General features: G+C 40.9%; 1 protein-coding gene across 1 annotated transcript in view; it reads right to left on the bottom strand.

The window, feature by feature from the left end:
• The window catches only part of SNAP91 (synaptosomal-associated protein, 91kDa), a 70438-nt gene extending 50588 nt beyond the window's left edge, over positions 1-19850 (bottom strand). Inside the window, exons 1-3 of the mRNA XM_010003136.1 lie at positions 19730-19850; positions 1737-1879; positions 578-653 (exon numbers count right to left, since the gene is read on the bottom strand). Of these exons, the coding sequence (XP_010001438.1) occupies positions 578-653; positions 1737-1879; positions 19730-19757 (247 nt within the window). The 5' untranslated portion in view covers positions 19758-19850. The remainder of the gene's footprint in view (positions 1-577; positions 654-1736; positions 1880-19729) is intronic.
• Positions 19851-19856: the final 6 nt, after the last annotated feature.

Raw genomic sequence — 19856 nt, 5'->3', positions numbered from 1 at the left:
TTCCTGCGTTCTGCATACAGTCTACTGATACACTCTGGCAGCTGCCAATACATAACTTTCCTCTCTGTTCTACTAGAACTGCCGTGAAATAAGCTCCTTAATTTTTGCCTAGACCTTCTAAATTCACTACTGAAATCAAAACCAGCTAGATTTTTTGGTACCTTCCTGCTGCTTCCCCAAACTAAACATTCATATAGACAAATTCTAAAAAGTGCAGTGTCCCCTAGCAATTAAATTACCATTTAAGACTGAGTGAAAATCAGAAAACTAGATGGAAAGTTATCCTTTGCATCCTTAACTCCCACAACAGTTAAGGAAATAGCTGACCCAGCCCTGATTCCAAGCAGCACTTTCTAAGGCAGTTGTACATTTTCACCTCTTAAGCAAAAATTCTGCAAGAACTGAGAAACTGTTCTGAAGTTGTCCAGAAGCTGACTTGGGCTCTATATCCATTAAGTACTTATAAAAAGGCTTTAGTAGCACATTTTTATTACTTGCATCTCGTGAACTAAGAAGCAAATTAACAATAGTATCTTACTTAGAATCTTGTTAAGATTATAAACAGGAGTAGGCTTACCATGAGACCCACTTTTGTCCAGAAAATTGCTGAGATTGAACAATGTGTTTCTAGATGCCAGGTACTGAATAAATCTCTGCAAGACAAAGGTATTTTCTTATCACAGGTTGTATCTGAAGGCAGGAAGTTGTACTTCTTAGCAGGAATATGACCAGTCTAGCTCCAGCATACACACACAAAACCCCAGATTTTTGCTTAGCCTGTAATACCTTCCTCAAAACCTTTTTCATCAATTCAGATTAGTTATGAACCTCTACTAAACATCCTACTGTATACATAAAAATAGATTCTCTGCAAATACAAACCAGACTGTGGAAGGAGTGGAAAAAATGGTTAATTTTCAAAGAGATTTGAGGAAGCACAAGATTTATCTGCTTGCAAAGCAGTATATCCAGACTAGTCTCAGACTTTTCAATCCAGCAGCCCTCAGTTTCAGCCAAGCTGAGAGCCTGTTTTAATAACAAACAGGCCCCACATCAAGCACAGGGACTAACAGACTGAAACAGTTACACAGAGAGCAACTAAGAATACTGGCCAAAGCTTGGAACAAAAAATGGAACAGGAATAAAAAACTATGCTGTGACACTGGAAAAGTTCATTGCATGAAAACACTTAATATACAGACAGCAATTGTTTCACAGCTATATTAAAGCTCTTTAAGTATGGGTTTTGTATTTATGCAGACACAACACTCTATTCAGGTCAATAAAAAGCAAGGGCAAGGAAAATACAATCCAAAAAGGCTAACAAGTTGGATTTACAGCTCTAGGGAGACTTTAACACCCATGCAGAGAGGGTAGCTATTTGATGGCAGTACACTTGTGCCAGAACATCACCACTGACTCAAAAGGTCCCAGGTAGTCTTTCATCCTGCATAGCTCTCTTTTCAATTAGCACATGAATTGTCAACATCCTGGAACAAGCTGGTGCATGTTCTTATGCTACAGTTTTGTAAATGAAGAGACAGATAATAGGCATGCCTCCAACTGTGTTGTCCAAGGTAAGTTTGCTCCTCATCAAGAATCATTCTTGCCCTTTGTTCTCTAGTCCTTTTTGGTTCAGAACAGATGCTTTTGCACAACTAATGTTTTTTGGCTTGGAGTCTGCTCACTGCCAATCTGGTCTCAAGAGAGACCTGGAGAAACCTGGTTACACTTACCTCGTTGCCATGAACCATTAGATGATGTGTGGTAACTAAGGCCTTGAATACAACCACCCAGCTACTATTTGTTGCTCGCTCAAAAAGCGTATCAGCCATCTGAGGAATATTCACGTTTGTTTCATTAGTTGCTTGGATCAAGTCTGTAAGAGAGAAAAGGAGTGTTAGGTGCTACAGATAAGACAAAAAAGTCTGCAGCATGGCCAAGCTTTCAGCCCACCAGGCTTCAGGCCACAGCTGTGACAAACAGCAAGTTCACTACTTCTGTTTTACATTTAAAAACAAACAAACAAACAAACCAAAGCCATGAAATTATATTAGTATATCCTGACAGCAACACTGCTATGACTCTTTCGTCCACCAGTATTAGCTTTCCAACAATTCTGTCCTAAGCTATGTCCCAACCTTTCTCCATCCTCATCCCACTTGAAATTCAGGTGCACATCACATGACTTTGCTGCTTGCTGGTTTTCAAGTTAATTGTGGTAGTTCACTACCTTTGGGTTAGATGAATAAGTATTATTTAATACTTCACCTACAATACATCAAGCCTATTGAACCCAGTCACATCAGCAAAAAGTAGTATCACCAGAAACAGATACTCTATTCATCTCAGAGGTTAAAGTTTCATCAGCATGCTGCAGCACACCTCCTAGAGTGCCTGCAGACCTAGAGAGCAGAAGAGTGCCCTCAGGCATGCACCAAGACCTCTTCAACACTATGGAAGAAGGCAAAGATAGACATTAGTTTCTAGTGAAAAGTAATAGTTTTCTGCAAGCGACTGCACCTTACAAAGAAATAAGGTATTAGGCTGTCACAGGGAAAAACAGTAAAATACAGCATTGTGTCCTGTACATCAGAAAAGTGTAGACTTGCACAGGAGAGCACATGAACTTAAGTACTTAAATCACAGTGGGGCAGCAAGCTTTCCACTAGCACTGCTATCCCACAACTGCTGAGAGGATCTTTGATTGACTACATCATCTATTACCTACAAACTCTTCCTGGGCAGCCTGTAACAACCTTCTACAAGCTATTACCTAGTTTTGGAGACACAGCTGGAACCTACATACAGCAACTGCATGACCAAAACCCCTGTGATGCCAAGTGCAGTCCTGGCAAGACTTCAGGAGACTTCATGCAACACAAGGAGCAGAGAATATAGACCACATTGGAGAGGTGAGGCTTAAAGTTTGAAGACATAGTAGAAAAAGTTAAAAATTAAGCAGTTTGACTAATGGACTAAGCAGTATCTGTGTAACTAATCAAAATACTCATCTTTTACTTTTCCTAAGAGGGTAGTAACCACTGTTAATGATTTTCCACATATTTCTTTTTTCCCCTCCCTAGACTAGAAATGTTCATTCAGTCATGACAAATGTGTCATTCAGTGATGACAAATGTTCTACCCCAGAAGCAGACAGGCTATAGCTCAGAGTCAGAAGCCTCTTCATATGAAGCCAAACTTCATATGGGCATAAGGTCACTGGAATGATTTTCTGTAATGAGACAAGACAAATTATGTGATCTCTTTGCCAAGTTTGATTTTAAAATGGCTTTTTTGCTATGTTGTTTTTTTTTTTGGTTGGGGGGTTGGGGTTTTTTTGCAGGACACCTTCTGAAATGCAAAATTAACATCTATAACCTCAGTACTACAACCCTTGAAGGAGGCAGTTCTGCAAAGTACTACAGTAGTAAAGCCATGCTGCTGAATGTCAGCAGTTCAAGCTCACAGAGCTCCAACAGTTCCCCTTGATCTTGTTGTAGAAACAGGCCAATAACCTTTTATTCTGTATTGCTGATGAATACATTATAGAAGACAGTGGTTTGTAAAAGCCTAGAAGCAAGTCACAAGTGGCTTGCTCACTGTTTACCCTGTTCAGAGCTCTTATTGCAGATAACAGCATCTGTCCTTAGTATAAGGGAACGTGCATCAAATCTCAAGGTTTCAGTCTTAAGATTCAGTATGTAGCTCACTATTGAAGAGGGAATAAGTTGTGTAGACACAATTGCTATAAACTGTGTACTCCCTTGGTGGATGTTAGATAATGGAACCCCAGAGGAGTTCACCCACAGCAATGCTGGCCATGGAGGCTACAAGGCACTACTCCTATATGCCACTGCAGCACTCCAGAAGTCCCTCAGCCACTTCTGCCTCCTCTCCAAGCTGCTGGAGGGTACAGCATCTCAGTCTGCAGTTCTGAATCTTTTAGGACTTGAGTAATTTTAGTGCATGGAGTAGAGAGGTATGATTAAATTTAAGCATACTACTTTCAGTGCACAGAGAGTAATTAAATCACGCATGAAGATTTTACTCATCATCTGAGAGCGGAGAAAAAAAAGAACAGATAGGAGTTAAATCTTGCAGACCTGTTTTCCATTAAGTCACACCACAAAGTTAAGAAATTCAAACTTCCTCAGTTTATTTCCCAAATATAATAGAGTTTCAGCTTAACCAGCAATCAGCTGCACCTACAGCTGACTCACAAGTCAACAGCAACTCACAAGTGTAGCTAACCTCAACAAACTCTGGGCAACAGTCTGATGGCTAAGCTGAATTTTAAAATAAAACTTGGCAAAACTCATTTGACTTGAGTCTGGTAGGGAAGAATAGGTACAAGGTAAAAGCAAATACATAAACCAGAAGAAAATCTACAAGCTGTATACTCAAAAGATACAGATTCAGACATTTACTAGTGGGACAGAAATTTACTTATCAAAAGAGACAATGAAGTTCAGTCTTCCAAAGGTGGACTTGTTAATACAAAATAGATAATATTAAGAAATACAAGATGAAGAATAGCCTATCAGAAGCCACACAAACCAACTTCATAAAGTTGATTCCACTTGGGGTACACACAAGTAGGACAAACAAGGATTAATGGTACTTTTCCGATGAAGTCTCTGCTACTGCAGGCACCCATGTCATGTTCACTGACACCTAAACCCAGAAACTGAGCTCAAATACAAATTCTAAGAAGAGTACCCACAGTATGTGATTTCTTGTGTTTCCTTTGTGTTGGTAGCTGCTCATTCTGAGCACTTACTCAGTCTAGAGACACTGGTTTAAATTATAATTGTGACTTCAATACACTTTTTTCCTAGTTAAGTTTTGAAATGCAAAAACAATGCACACAGAAGAAATTAATGGTTGCCAATTCTCTGATACCATAACTTAAATCTAAACACCACTCTTCAACTAGCCAACTTTTTGACCCAGTGTTAAGACATCTGCAACTTCATTAGGGAAGAGAAGCAAAGCTAGAGTATGACCAACACCTTCATTAATAACAAGACAAACCTGACAGATTCAGGAAGATTGGCAGAGAGTTCAGTGATGAAGACTAAAGCAAGTTAAGATACCTTAGCTCTTCATGACCTTTTAAAGAGACCACTAAAAGTTATGGCTAGTTTTGGCATTTAAGATCATAAGGCAAAACAGAAAACATCAAGGAAGTTTCAAAGTCTTCAGAATTTCAGACCTCTTCAGTCTCATTTAAATCACTTTCTGGGTTTGACTTTTTTTTTTTTTTTTTTTTAATGAGACTTTATATGACACTTTAAAGAATCTTCCTTATTCCTTTACCTTTTCAGATTGTATTTTGGATCTAGTCAGGACTTTTTCCTCATCTTTTGGTGTTTGGTTTTTTTCTTTACTCAGTTCTTTAATCAACAGACCTGGGATTCCCCAGTTCAAAGTTAATTATTCACAATTTACATTTCAGTATGCAGTGAAACCGAAGCAGAGCACAAGACCTCTCTGTTCCAAGGGATATTGGTGCCAACTTAAGAGAAGGTTAATTAATTCTAGGTTGAATTAACACACAAGTTATCTCAGCATCAGAGCTGTGTCATATATTCAGTTCCTAAACTTCTGTCAAATCTGAGAGTAACCCCCTTAGAGATCTTCCTCACTATTACACTGAGGGTTACAATAATCCTCACAGGTTTTTTTTCTTGGTTATAGCTATTTAAATAGTGCTTTGAACCTACAGAACAGAAAATGTAGGATTGTTCCAAATCTAGGCTAGTAAAGAACAGAAAGAAATAGCTAAAAGTGTGAGTTTACAAGCCTCAACAAAAAAAAGTTAAAATAGGCAAGTAACACTACAAGTCCTCCCTCTTGAGACCCAGAACTGTATCAGGAAGCTACTGCATTGTTGTGCTAACCAATGCAAGCACTGAACTTCCAGGTCTACAGAGGAGTGACCACAAAACAGTACTGTAAAACAGAACAAACTTATAGTTTCTGCTTCTATGGTAATTGCTCATGAGAACATCAGATTATTTTAATGTTGCTGGCTTTTGACTATCAAGCAATTCCACAAACAAGAGCTGGGAAGTCATCTGTGGAGTTAAAGTTTACCATCTAGTCATTTCACCTCCAGCTTGCCCTGTCTCCATAAACATGCATCCTAATCCATCTTGTGTTAGTCTTCCCAAGCAGAACAACAATTCATGCTGTCTCCTCCTTCTTCCCAAAAGTTTAGCTCAAGACTACTACATTTCACCTTGATTCCTGCAAGGCTAGCCTTCAAAGTCCAGAATCTTCCAGCTACTGCCTATGTGCTTTCATGCCTGTGACAAGCCTAAACACAATCTTCAGCTGAGCACATGCTCTCCAGGTACTATAAACTTCTGCAGAAATGCAGCTGTGACTTTTGACTACAAACAACTAAGGGGACTGTTACCTCCTCTCTCCAGCCTTGCTTCACAGACCTCTTCTTCTTAAACATTTCATTCTTGTGATGACAAATACTTGCTGCAGATCCTGAAGTTTAAGAGGTCATAACAATCAGTCTTTGTACCACACAATAGCATCTCACACCAAAATAACCTTTTATACACAACTTCATCTTCTCTGACTACACACAGGCATACTGGTACTACCCACAGTATGAAGTGTTTTGCAAAGAGAGAACAAGTTTATCCTTCCCTATCAATCACATGAAGTACCAGCTGATTTCTCTTGGAGCTTCCTCCAGTTACTTCTCGAACAGAGAGTTTAATTAGCCTTAGAATAATCTTATCACACACATAACAGTGTACTGCTTCCTATATCACCAAATACCTGTTTTGAAAACAAAGCTGGAAAAACTACTGCTATTTACATTGCTGGATTTTATCCAAATGCATTTCCATACAGTTTCCACCCCTCCTTCCCCACTATATCAGAGCAAGGTATCTGGCTTTACGTCATCTGCAAGAACCACCCCAGCTCATTAGCAGTATTAGATCAGTTATATTAGATTTATGTCCCTTTCGGTCCTTAATGATTTTTATATATGGCTTTTCCTCCTGAGAGGTTCAGCTGCAGCTCTCTTGGAATTGGGAAAATGAAAGCTAACAGAGGATGTGACCAATCCAGCTGTCTCCCTAAGTACTGATAATGGGGAAAAAGTATTATTACATAGTCTTAAAAAAATTCTTGCCATATGCAACTCCTTCAAGTTCCATGAATTATGAATACTTTTGAAGTAAAAGTACCCTGGGGCAGTTCCACTGCCTTTGGGGGAGAATAATGTGCATCATCTTTAGTGTTTACACTGTAGTTTTCTCCTTGAGAGTAGTTCAACTGAAAGATGACATTCAGGCCAGCTGCAGAAGCCCCAGTTTAAGCATGATGAGGATTTTAAGTATAGTCTTTAAGACTGTTAACTAATAAGTGATGCATAAGCTGTATGGACAAAGCCTGAGACCCTACTGACACTCACAATCCAACAATTCAGAAGAATAAAAAATTTCATTTCACTCAGGAATTAAATATCTGGAACAATACAGCTGTCACCCAGAAGACAGGCCACATGGACTTCCTCGTCCAAACATGCTAAGGAAAGCAGCTTTTTAGCCTCAATCACCTGAAGCCAGAACTCTAAGCAAATGGGAAAAGGCCCCATGGTCAAAGAATCCTGCCTGGTTTCTTCCCAACCACAGCTTTTTTCAAGCAGTTTTACTGTAGAAAAAGCCTTATTTATTAAGCATGGAACATTTCCCCTGTTCAAAGTAGTAAGCTCAGTCTTGAAGCTCTTTGGTACAGAATTCACTTACTTTGAAGAATTAGTCTCAGGTAAGAATACAAATTCTGGAAAACAGGGCAAAGAAGAGAAATCACTGGTTTAACATTTATTTTCTCTCACCCAAAGATGACCATGTTCCAGATTCTCACTCCACACAAATATTGCTCCACAACTGCCTCAACACATGCATGTATTTTTCTGCTCAACAACAAAAGCTGAGAAGTTCTGCTTATGTTGATACAAAGCATCACACAATTCTGGAGCTACATGTGCCACTTCTCTATTTTATTGACTTACTGTAAATAGCAGCTGAGCCATGATCACTACTGTACTACCTTTTTTGCACAGCTCTCAATATTTTAAGATACACAAAATACTGTTTGCTTTTGGTGGACACCAATCAATGGTTATAAGGTTCAAATACAAAAGCAACTGTCTTGGAGAAATTCCCCATCCTATTACACCATGGAATCTTAGATGCCAAACTCTAGGGGAGGAAGGAACATGGCATAAACCCTACCAACATTACAAGTAGCATTTGTGTTAAGCATTTGACCAGTAACTTTGCATAAAAAGGAACTTTTATCCCTGCATGGCAAATCTCATACCTCATTCTATGAGCCATTTTCTTACACAGTTCAAACGTGGAAACCTTAACCAAAGTACACATTAACTTAGAGAAGAAATATCAAAATGTGGCCATGAGACCATCTTCTGACAAACCTTCAAAGCATTGATTCAATTTCCTCTAATTCTCTCCATCCATACAAGCCACAGTCCTGTTACATCCTAGGTCTTGCTGCATGCAACAGAACAAGTTTGAAGAGGGTACATTTTTGCAAGATTATTGCTTAGACAGAGAGATGAAGGTAAGATCTAGTTAACTTGACTACTGCAACTGCGCACCAGGATTCCAGCTGTGACCCATGATTATCCTTCCCTGAGGGTGAACATAACCTGTTGGTTACATAAATTTGTAACTCTTGTCACTTGGCTGCTTATTAGAATATCAGTAACAGGATCAATTGCAGCTTTCATCCTGAACAGCACAACTACACTAGAAAATTGAGGATTTAATGTTTGCCACAGCAGCATGTGGTCATTTGCTGTAATCTCTGCAATAGAATATTTTCTATTCAGCCTTTACATATTGGACAGCTCTTACACAGCAACCACATCTGGCAAAAAGTGGTACTCAACTGAGGCCTGGTACCTGAGCTATCAGAGTTGTGCTGCTGTCATTTTTATTCTGAGAAGAATGAACCCTCACTAGTGCTTTCCACCCCCAAATCACCTACATTCTTTAGAAAGCCATTTGCTTTTAACAAACTTGTAGAATTGAAACTGCCACTAGCCTATCAACTCTGCCCAGAATAGCAATTTGGAATCCACTACAAATCTGAATGAGACTGAAAATACATTAGAAGTAGCCTGGTATTTCAGCTGCACTGCTTGGCTGTTGCACGCTGGGAACACATTAAAAAATAGGGTGGGAATGAGGCAACATGAAATCAACTTCAGTGACACATTAATCAGCTGCAGCCTATCTGCTAGATTCAGGTCAGTTGAGCAGGCAGGGTCAGCAGCTGACACATCTAACTTTCAATATCCAGATCGTGGCCATGTTTTTTCTGCTCAGCTGGATTGTTCTGAGACTCCAGCTATTCTGTCAGTGGACACCACGTCATGATACAACCTGCAGTAATGTCAGCCTGGAAAACGGCCAAACAATACCAGAGAGCCTGTGCACTCTGCCTTGCTGACAAGCCACCACATGCTTAGAATGGGTTGGAATTCTTAACTGGGAATAAAATGCCCACAATTATGCAGAGAGTGCTGTTGAAAACACGGACATGTCGGTAGGAAAAAGTGTAGCGCAAACCTGTCCATGCAGTCAGTGCAACAGTGTGATCTCTTAGAGGCATAATGAAAAAGCTGCAGCTAACCAGTATTTTATAACATTGGGTGAAGTAATTTCATAATCATGGAATGTTTTGAGTTTGAAGGGACCTTTAAAGACCATCTCTTCCAACCCCTCTTGTTAATTGTCCTTTACAATTAGACAAAACTTTACTCCTTTGCTAAAAAAAATAAGGCAAACATGCAATTTCTTTATGTTCACTCCCTTGTATTATACCAGTTAAACAAGGTTTCTTTGCTTCTGCCACACAGAAGCGAGTTTAAGTCTCAGAAATTTTGAAAGAACTAACATCAAGTACCAGTAGAGTCTTCAACATGAGCCTGCAGCCTTTCATATACTGCACATTTCCTGATGTTGCAAAAAAATGTTGTTAAATTAAACAGAACATGTAACTGACAGATAAGAGATGCTGTTAGGACTACTAACTTTGAAAATACTGACAACAGTAAGTTGCTATCTAACAGTTCAAAGTCACCAATGCCTCTGGAAGATGTGTTTGCCACTGGTGTTGGATGTCTCCTATCAAGCTATTGATGAGTAAGGAAGCTGGCATCCAACATGCAGGCTCACATCTAGGCAGCAAACATTTCCACAGAGTCAGATCTCTAGGCTGGAACACTCAGAAACTTCAACTAAACTCCTAAGCACAATACAGAGGTAAATTTTGAAAGGCAGCACCTCATAGTACTGCCTGAGCAATTTCCAGCTTCCTGACAAACAAGAGGAAGTTCTTTAAACTCACCTGTTCCAAACATAGCAAACATCACCTGTTAATACTCCTGCCATTCACAAATAGAGCAATTTGAAGTTAAAGTCAAGCTTAGCGAAACTAGAAAGATTCTATGTGGCTTAGAATGAAAGATCAGAGCAGGAAGTCACAGGCAAGGAAGTCACATGAAAACAGCATTCTGTTTCAGATGCCAGTAATGAAACATCACTGATGATAAAATGCACGTTTTCACAACACTGGCACACTAGAGAGGCTGACTTCCTCTGGCTTACTGCCCCTTAGCAGAATGTACATTCTCCTATAAATAGGTTTAGATGAAGCTATAAAATTCACATTAAGGTACAGTAACCTTACTTTGGATTCAAGAGTCATGCAGCAAGATCCAAACCCAAGTCTCCATTTGAAAAGGTTAGGTCTTAAAACTCTAGGGTTGCCAAGGAACTGAGGCAATGGTATGTTAAAGGTTTCCACCTATCTTCGACTTCTTCATAATGAGAAACAGCAGCCTTCAGAGCCAGGAACCAGGCCAACTGGCTTCCCCCTTTCATACAGGTCCTCCACTCTCCAAAACGAGAAGTGAAAGCAAGAGTTCTTTTTAAAACAGTTCAAACTCCCACTGAAGTGCATCTATGTGGGCTCTTCAGTCATGTGTAAAGATGCATGCTCTAGCTACTGCAGTCCTGCACTGTGGCAAGATAACCCATTGCTGCCTTTGGGGACCTTCCTCTAAGCTTGTAAACTTGCACACACTTTAAGAATGTGGGCGACAAGGCAGCAATGTTTTATTCATGCTCTGCGCAGTCACGTCTTCCTCTCACTTCTATGCAGGACCATTTTGAAACATTCTGTAAGCTATCAGAAAGACTTAAGGGATACAACAAAACTGCCAGAGGCACTAGGCTCCTGCCAGGCTCTGCAGGCTGACCACTGACCATCTGCTTTGGAAGCACCCGCTGCCCTTGTGTCATCCATGCTTATGCCAAGCCACGAGTCAGTTCTAGTGATCCATTCCACTCAAGCCACAGCCTTGTCTCACCCCTTGAGGACAGACAGCAAAGTTTGAGACTTCCTTGAAAGGACACGTTTTTCTGTTCTTTAAATATATGGTAGAAAAAATTTAGCTCAACTGGACACCAAACTCTCCACTCTACCCTTAACAATGTTTCACATCTCAGCCATAACCTAGTCACCTAAATACCTAAAAACAACTAGCCAAGAGCACTGCTTTCTTTTTCAGTCCTCCTTTGACAAAGTAAAGCTGCCTTGGCTCAAGTGTTTTGCTAGAGCTCTGTGGCCTAAGTACAAGACAGGAGTTCCTGCCAACTTGCTTTCTACCTGTGGTGATTTTGCATATTGGCTTACAACCAAGAAAAGAGTTAATTGCCACGAGCCAGACCCAAGCTGCAGACACGTCCTGTCAGCAACTTGCAGTTCTCAGTAGACATGAGAGGTAGGGTGTGCCTTCTTGGTGGCCTTCAAGAATGATCATGCCTATGTACTCACAAAATCTTCTCTACAAAAAATATCGTAACAAATTTGAGTTCTATCAGTAGCTAGAAAAACCAACATCTAGGAAAGGCAGCCGACTGACATCCTGCCACAGCTCAAACAGCCAGAGTAGAGATTACATAAAGACACAACGTTAGCACCACACCAGGACTTCTCAGCATCCAGTTCCCTTCATTAAACTAAGTTAAGATACAGATATAATCTAAAACAAAGCATGAAATCATGTTATCCTGGACAGGGAGGAGGAACAGAAGGGTATTTAGTCTTGGTTTGTCAAGAAATCAGAAATAATACAGTGCTCTGTCACTTCCAGTCCTGTGCCTACAACTGAGCTGCAAGCCTCAGATGCCCAGTGGATGCACCATTTCCCAGCAGCCTAGAAAACACTGTTCCATCTACATTCATTGACATTTTAGGGGTGATGTCCAGTACCATTTGTGGTACTAGTCCAGATTGCTGGTATGCACCCTCTCCTAGCGGATTACAACTCTCAACTGCTTCAATAAATGTGTTTCACAACATCATTTTTTTTACGAGTACAAGCAGCTGACCAGCTACCAGCTGTGGCTGCAGAACACATCCCAAATCCCACCCTTTGAAAATTTGCTTTGTATTGATTTCAGTGTTTTCAAGCAGCTCTGCAGACAAAAAAAAAATATCAAACCCACAAGATATAAACTGCTAAAATCAGTTTTAAGGGTCTAGCATGCAGTTTGCAAGACTCAAGAAAAAGCAGACTTAACCATACTCCACAAAGTGACAAGCTAGCCTGTGCCAAGTATTCCAATTGCCTTCTAGGAATTGCCAACATCTGCTTTATCCAGGTTTTATTTAAGTTGTCAAGCTCTCATCCAAGCAAAATTTTGGCCAGTAGGAAAACCAAGCAACCATGCTGAGTCTGATGGGGTGGGATACTCTAATATCAGCTTAGCAATGAAGTTTCACTCTGCAGTCTTGCTGGTACTGCTGACTCAGGGAAACAAAAGTACTGCTGCAATTCCTCTGCTATGGATCACTGCCTTCAAACCTACTAGGAAGGCTTCTTCTATTATACCATTTAATTTGAGTTCAGGGTTCAGCCCCATGCTAGATGGTCCACTCTTTCAGCTAACTACATGTCTGCATTGACATTCAGACCCTGATTTCCTGGCTTCCTTTATTACTTGCTTTTCAGTTTTCATGGTATTTGAAACTCTTCTTTCCAAGTCGGACAGGATATTGCTACTAATCAGCATGTGTTGAAGTTTGGGGATTCGAGTTTTATCAGACACTCACAGGTGTCTCTCCACGAGGCACACACCAGAACTTGTGCTTTTCCAGCCTTACACACATCCTGAAAAGAAGCTCCAAAAAGGAACAGTGCATGTTAACTTAAGGATAACATTAGACCACTGACTCATCTTTAGGCTGGGTAAGACTAAGGAAAGTGCTTCAATGTCATGCCCCCCACCTCCAGGAACACTGAAGCCAGCTCCTTCAGCAATACTGGATGTCCACAGCTGACTGAGGAAGGTCTCTGCCTTTAGTGTCTTCAGGGGCTGGGGGCATGCTAGGATCACATGGCAAGGTTTTGGTAGCCAAGGGGATGTGGAGGGGTGTTGCCACTGTGACCTCTGAGAATACTGGTGTCTTACAGAGGCTGCAGGGGATATCTGCTTCAGCACTACAGAGGATCTCCTGCTCCACCTGACCTTGGTGTCCTCTCTGCCATTTCTCACTTTTCCCTCCTCCTCCTCTGCCTGTCCAGTGTCTTCTCTCCTTTCTTAAGCAAGTTTTCCTGGACATGCCACAAGCTTGGTGGATGGGATCAGCTGTGTCCTGCAGCAGGTTCATGTCTTCACAGCCATGTCTGCCATGGAGCACACCCTGGTCTCTTCTCACAGAGGCTGCTCCTGCAGCCAACACCTTGACATGGACATCCAGTGTGTGGGGAAGGTAAGCAGGGTAGAAGAATAAAGTAGTCTTGAGGACCCTGAACACAGGCAGAAAAATACCAGAAGTAGGTGTGCCTCTGCTATAGTACCATTTCTTTAGAAATGGGTGCTAAGAGGGCAGCATTCTCCTCTTTATCTACCAATTTCTCCATCCAGCAAGAAGCAGAGAAGATAAATAGCATCCAAAAATGCTCTACATGCTTCAGAGTTATCTTGACTGTAATCTACTTTTAAGCACTTCAGAGGATTCTTCACGGGGCAGAGATGCAGAAGTATGGACCAACCACACCAACAGAGCACTTTGTTGGAGACTTCACACAATTCCTCATTAGCAGGACAGTCCCAGCTAAGGCACACAAAGATAAAGGGTTTAAAAGCCAGGCTGCGAAATGAGAGGCACAAATCAAATCAAACCACAGGAAACCAAACAGCAGATTTATTTTTTTTTTGCTTGTTTCTTGAAAAGATGTTCAACTACTGACACCCAGAACCTAAGAGAGTAACACTGGGAGACTATTTAGAAACATATGCAGCTACTAAATAGAAGGGATTAAAACTATGGACTGGTCACTGTCATACTGACCCTCTCATGAACAAGGGGCCTGAAAGAAAGCCATAGCTACTCCATCATCAAGGTCTACTAATGGAAGTTAGTACAGCAGAAAGACCTGACTTGTCTCAGAAGTTGTCATCCATGACCTTGTCAAAGTATATTTAACAGAAGGATTTTGATGACTATTGAAAGCAGGCTAAGAACACATGCCTTCAGCTGAGGAAATGCCAAGGAGAGGGAGTGTAGGACTAGTCAACCTAGATTTATCAAGTTACACTGTTTGGATGAAAGTTTAATATTACACTCTACTCACTCTTCTATTTCCTCATCCTCCCTTCCTTTTCTTACACACTGTACCATAAGACGACTTAAAACAGAAGAGTTGAGATACAGAAGATCAAGTGATCCTGCCTATGTTTCAGCCTCCTTATCTTAACATGAATTCAAACTTCTACCCAGCTTCAAACGTTTTGAAAAATTACTACTTAAGTCTTAGTTTAATTAAAGGGGTAGCTTTCTCTTGGTACTACACATCTTAAAACAGTATGTGCCTGTGGAGGGGGAACTGAAAGTTAATGCTACTGAAATACTCAAGATAACTAACTTACAAAGACTTCTTATTAGCTCCCCTTACTCGTAACAGACATTTCTACTTCTATTCAGAGATCTACACACCTCTAAATGAAGTGAGTCTTAACACTGTTTTGGGAAAAGACACAGGACAAGCTCACAGAAACACAGAGCTACTCAACATACAGACTGATGACAAATCCTTACATACACACAAATAAATGTGTTAATGCAATATCCATTAATTAATTAAAGACTTGCTTGATTTTTTTTTCTTTTCAGGTTTGAAAGAGATTTATCAGGGGTGACAAGGAGTTCACAATTCTCAACACACACCAGCTGTGACAAGAATCAAGACACTGTATTAGAGCTGATCTTCAATGCCAACTTTTAAACAAATTCAGTTCTCTCATTCATGGAAACTGACAAATTACTGCAATAGAAAATACAGTGAGACATGCAAAAAGAGTTCCACTAGTAAAATGTGAAGGACTAAGCCCGGTTTGTACACAGATTCTGTTCTTGTAAATTGTTTGAAGGTAATTCCAAAGCCATAAAGACAGAAGTGTCACCTGGACTGCAGAGCAATGCAGTACTCATATGTCTGCACTGCTCCTGCTAGGAAAGGCCTCAAGTGCCAACAGACTTGGAACACTCCCCAAATCCCTTCAACAGTAAACAACTTCTGAAATGTGCATCCAAGTTAATCCTAACAGCCACTGAAGCTCTGTGACTCAAGGTAGCTCCACTGACGCCCATTTCTCCCAAAAAATGAAGCGACAGACATTACCCCTCAGGAATGAGATCAGCGTTTCTAACGCTAAGGTGTGGAATCAAGAAACTTTATCTTTGATGCACCTAGGAAAAAAGTTTAACCTATCACTTCTGGTCACCAGCCACTTCTATTTCAACACTAGAGACCACAGTGATTCAAACTTTTTAGGTCATACCCAGTTTACAGGAGAAAGGCAAAAACAGTGCAGGAAAAAGTATCTGCATAAGCAAAATACTGACACCAACCCTTGAAGTTCAATTACCAGCACAGATTAAACTACACATTTTCTTTCAGAGCCTTTGTTTGCCAGCCACATGCAAATAGGCAAAATTAGACTTGGGATGGAAAGATGTTACTACAGATACACAGGTCATCTCCACACCCACAGAAAATAAAGAGTTCTGATCTTCATCTGCTTTGTTTCCACATTTCATAAAAATCTCCCAGCTCTTGATTTAGGCTTCCTGCAGGGCCTTCTACCTTACGAGAATTATTTTGAAGAAGTAAGGAGGCACCACGTGGTCTTTCTTCAATACACACTCCAGAACTTCCTCCAGCAGCAAAGCAATTCACTCAATAAAATAAACTAAGGAAAACCCCAGCCATTTTGATCATTTTCAGAAACAGGAACTTGTTATGACCAACTGTAGACATAACAACCTCACTGGTTTGCAATTCACTTCCCTAAATAAAAGTTGATGGTCTGATTCTGAGCAAGAACCTTTATATAAGGAGCTGAGTTCAGATCTGGCTATCTGTTCAGATCTCCCTCATCTATTGTGTTTTAACACTTGAAAATCAAGTTATTTCCCTTCTCTGAGAACTTTTGCCTGTTGATGCTGTCAAAATCACCCCTGTTCAAGCCTGCATGCTAGCTTTTACTTGCCCCACACAATTAAACCCTCAACAAAGCCTTAAGATACCTTCCAAAACAATTCTGATAATGAAACTTGTGTGCTGTAAACTAGGATTGTCCTCCCAGTTGAATTACCACAGCTTGTAATTCCTTAACATAGTCCATATATCTCATTCACCTGCAATGGCCCTTCTAACTGCAGCACAATTAAATTGCTAATCCCTAGTTCTTCGTGGAAATGTTTTCTTCACTTGCTGTAGCAGATTGTAACTTATTTAATACAGCATGGTTAGCTGAGGGAGATAAAGTCACCACAATTCCGTGAATTCAAGATGACAAGTTTGTTAAGTCCAAAAGGGGCAGAGCTCTTAATATGCCAACTACAATGGCTTGTCCCAAACCATCAGAGCATCCTAGATCTACATTCCTTTCCTCCCCACAGGGCCTTGGAAAAGGCATTTAATGCCAGCTGGCATGACTTCCCACAGTTGCTCGAAATTCCCCAGCATAAGAGCTGGAATTCAAGAAAATGGTAAATCTTTGTAATGAGTGTACGATGGCAACCTAATCACACTTCAGTACTTCACATGGAGCCCGTGCAGCACCCAGAGTCCCTGCCAAAGGACAGCCACTGAGCAGCATCCACATGGAAGCCTGCACTTGTGAGCTGTGCAAATACAGGCAAATGCACAAAGGTAAACACTTCACAGCTCAGCTTCTGTTCACGTAAGACATGCATTCTCTTTCCTCCCCCCTTCCTCACCCACGTGCATTCATGCCCAAATCATGCTTCCTATTCCACACAGCAAATTCCTTGTAAGTAGTACTCACTAAAAAAAGACAACCCTAAAAGCAAAACAAAAAAACCCCAACCCCCCGCCTCCAAACAAACCAGCCTACATCTAGTCATCTATAACCTTTCTTTAACCCTCTGGAACTATTATCTCCTGCAGAAAACATGGGGACAGGCATCATTGTGTCCCATCCTCACAGGACTACTTAACTCATGCTAAATAGCTGATGACTCCATTCAATTTACAAAGCCCAGCTGTTAAGCAGTGTAGTGGAGTTGTGTGACATGACACCTGGCCACTAAGACACTAAACAAAATAATGGAGTTCCCTAAGGACACAGAACCCCCACATGGATACTAGAATTACAGCTCTTCATAAACCATCTCTTCCAACCATTGCCCTCTGGTACCTGAAGTTTTAATCATCTAAATCTTTTGCGCTTTGACTCAAAACTTACCTTAATGCATTGGGAAGTTTTAAGCCTCAGGTTTAAGCTGGAGAATATTTTTTCTTTTAGAACCTGCATTTGATTTTCACTTATAGTCCACAATTTTCAGTGTGGATCTCCCACTGACAAGATTCTGTCTTTAATAATACCAGTTAAACCCTCAACTGTTATATACAGCTTGGAAAATAGAAGGAAAACAGAACATGGATATAATGATCATTTCTCTTCCTCTTGTGTGACTTATATGCAGGTGGGTATGAAATTGCATGGAATGCTACTGCTTCAGTCACCCCCACACTCATTTTCTGAAATAGTGACATTAGCACTTATATCCAAAGACAGACCTTTTCCAGACCTTAATGCAAGCACTGGTAAATTACTTCTATCTGACTTTAATCCTGCTTATTCCAGACAGTACTTTTATTTATATATATACACACACACACATACAGATATGTGCATGTGTATGTAATGTGTGTGTGTATATATCTATAAATACACACAAAAAGACATAGTGTGCAAGTTTTTTGGGGTTTTTTTTAAGCTAAAGCTTCTAGTAACAGATACAGGACAGATCAGACATTAAGAAATGTCCACATCTACCAAACAGCAACATAGGAGACATAAATGACAAAGGTGATTTTTTAAAATACACAAGAATACATTATATTGAGACTGGTCTATTTTTAAAATGTCTTAAACTTGAGTTGGTCTTCAATAAATGCTGCTTACAACAGCATCTGTTAGACATACAGAGAAGAGTATTCAGGTACACTGGAAGATCAGTATGATGTTTGCCACTTTAAGAGCCACCTATGAAGTCGTTGCAACTGAAATCTGGAGTTAATTTTCCAGAAGTAATAGTACTTCCTTTTAAGAAATGCATCATCAGAACTGCACTTACATGCACCTGCACTACTTAGTACCAGCCAGCAGCCAAGAGACTGATTGGTATAAAACCAAACCTGAAAATATTTCTTGCCATGTCAAAAAAAAAATAATGTGAAACCCACTAATTTTAGACATTAAAACCTGCTGTTGATGTACTGAGTTCAATGCTGGACAGAGTTACTGCTGGTAAATAAGGCCAACTAACATCATGCAATTAAATTATTTTGCCATTCTACTCCTTGGTGTCTCCAAGCAGGGGCTGACAATTGAGTGGGTTGAAAAGAAAGAAAATTGCCAAGACAGAACATCACTAGCCCATTGTTTTTGAAGAAATGCTTTTACTTCAGCCTTGGTTCATGCATTAACTAGCTAATGCCAGTCCAAAAGAGATCACACATCTACCAGACAAAGCCACCAGCCATCTGCAATAAAACACAGTTAAAACTACTGGACAGCTCCTGAAGTTGCTGTCAGATGTGTGGGGCCTCAGCAACAGTCCTTAAACCCTCGGAGGGCTATCCCAAACCACAGCACAGCGTTACCCCAGTGCCTTGCCAGGTCAGTACACCGTCACCCAAGCCCCTTCGCAAGTCTCCCCTGGAGAAGACCACACTCCTGCTGGTGCTTGCCCAGCTCCTGGCACAGCATTTATGGCTCTGCCAAGATGAACCCTCACCAAACCAGGCAGTGACAAACACTTGCCCGTTTAGCCCTGTGTCCCTCCCCTCTTCCCAAGGCATTCCCTGCTCCACAAGGCACGCCTGACTTTGGCCTTCCTGGATCAAAAGGTCATGAGATGGAAAAGAAATAAAAATGGCCGAAAGAGGAGCATTATGCAATGAGAGAAGAAATGCAGCAATAACTCATCCTCTCGTGGGTATCCCTCCCAGCTCCCAGGGTTTGCAAGGACAGGCAGGCAGCTGGAAGGCAGAGCCCGAGGGGCAGAGCCCTGGGGGTACAAAAAAAACCCCAAACGACCAGGGGAGGATGCTCACAGTCCAGGTGCTTCTTCTTGGGCCCCATCACCTCGTGCGTGGTGGCTTTGCAGACGGCTCTGGCCACGGCCGACCCCGTCACGCTGTACTGAGCGGCTGCGATGCGATCCGTCAGCGTCTGCCCCGA

This window comes from Chaetura pelagica, unplaced genomic scaffold (assembly GCF_000747805.2).
Source record: "Chaetura pelagica isolate M959 unplaced genomic scaffold, ChaPel_1.0 scaffold170, whole genome shotgun sequence".
Taxonomy (NCBI): Eukaryota; Metazoa; Chordata; class Aves; order Apodiformes; family Apodidae; genus Chaetura; species Chaetura pelagica.
This window is presented reverse-complemented; position numbering and strand designations above follow the sequence as displayed.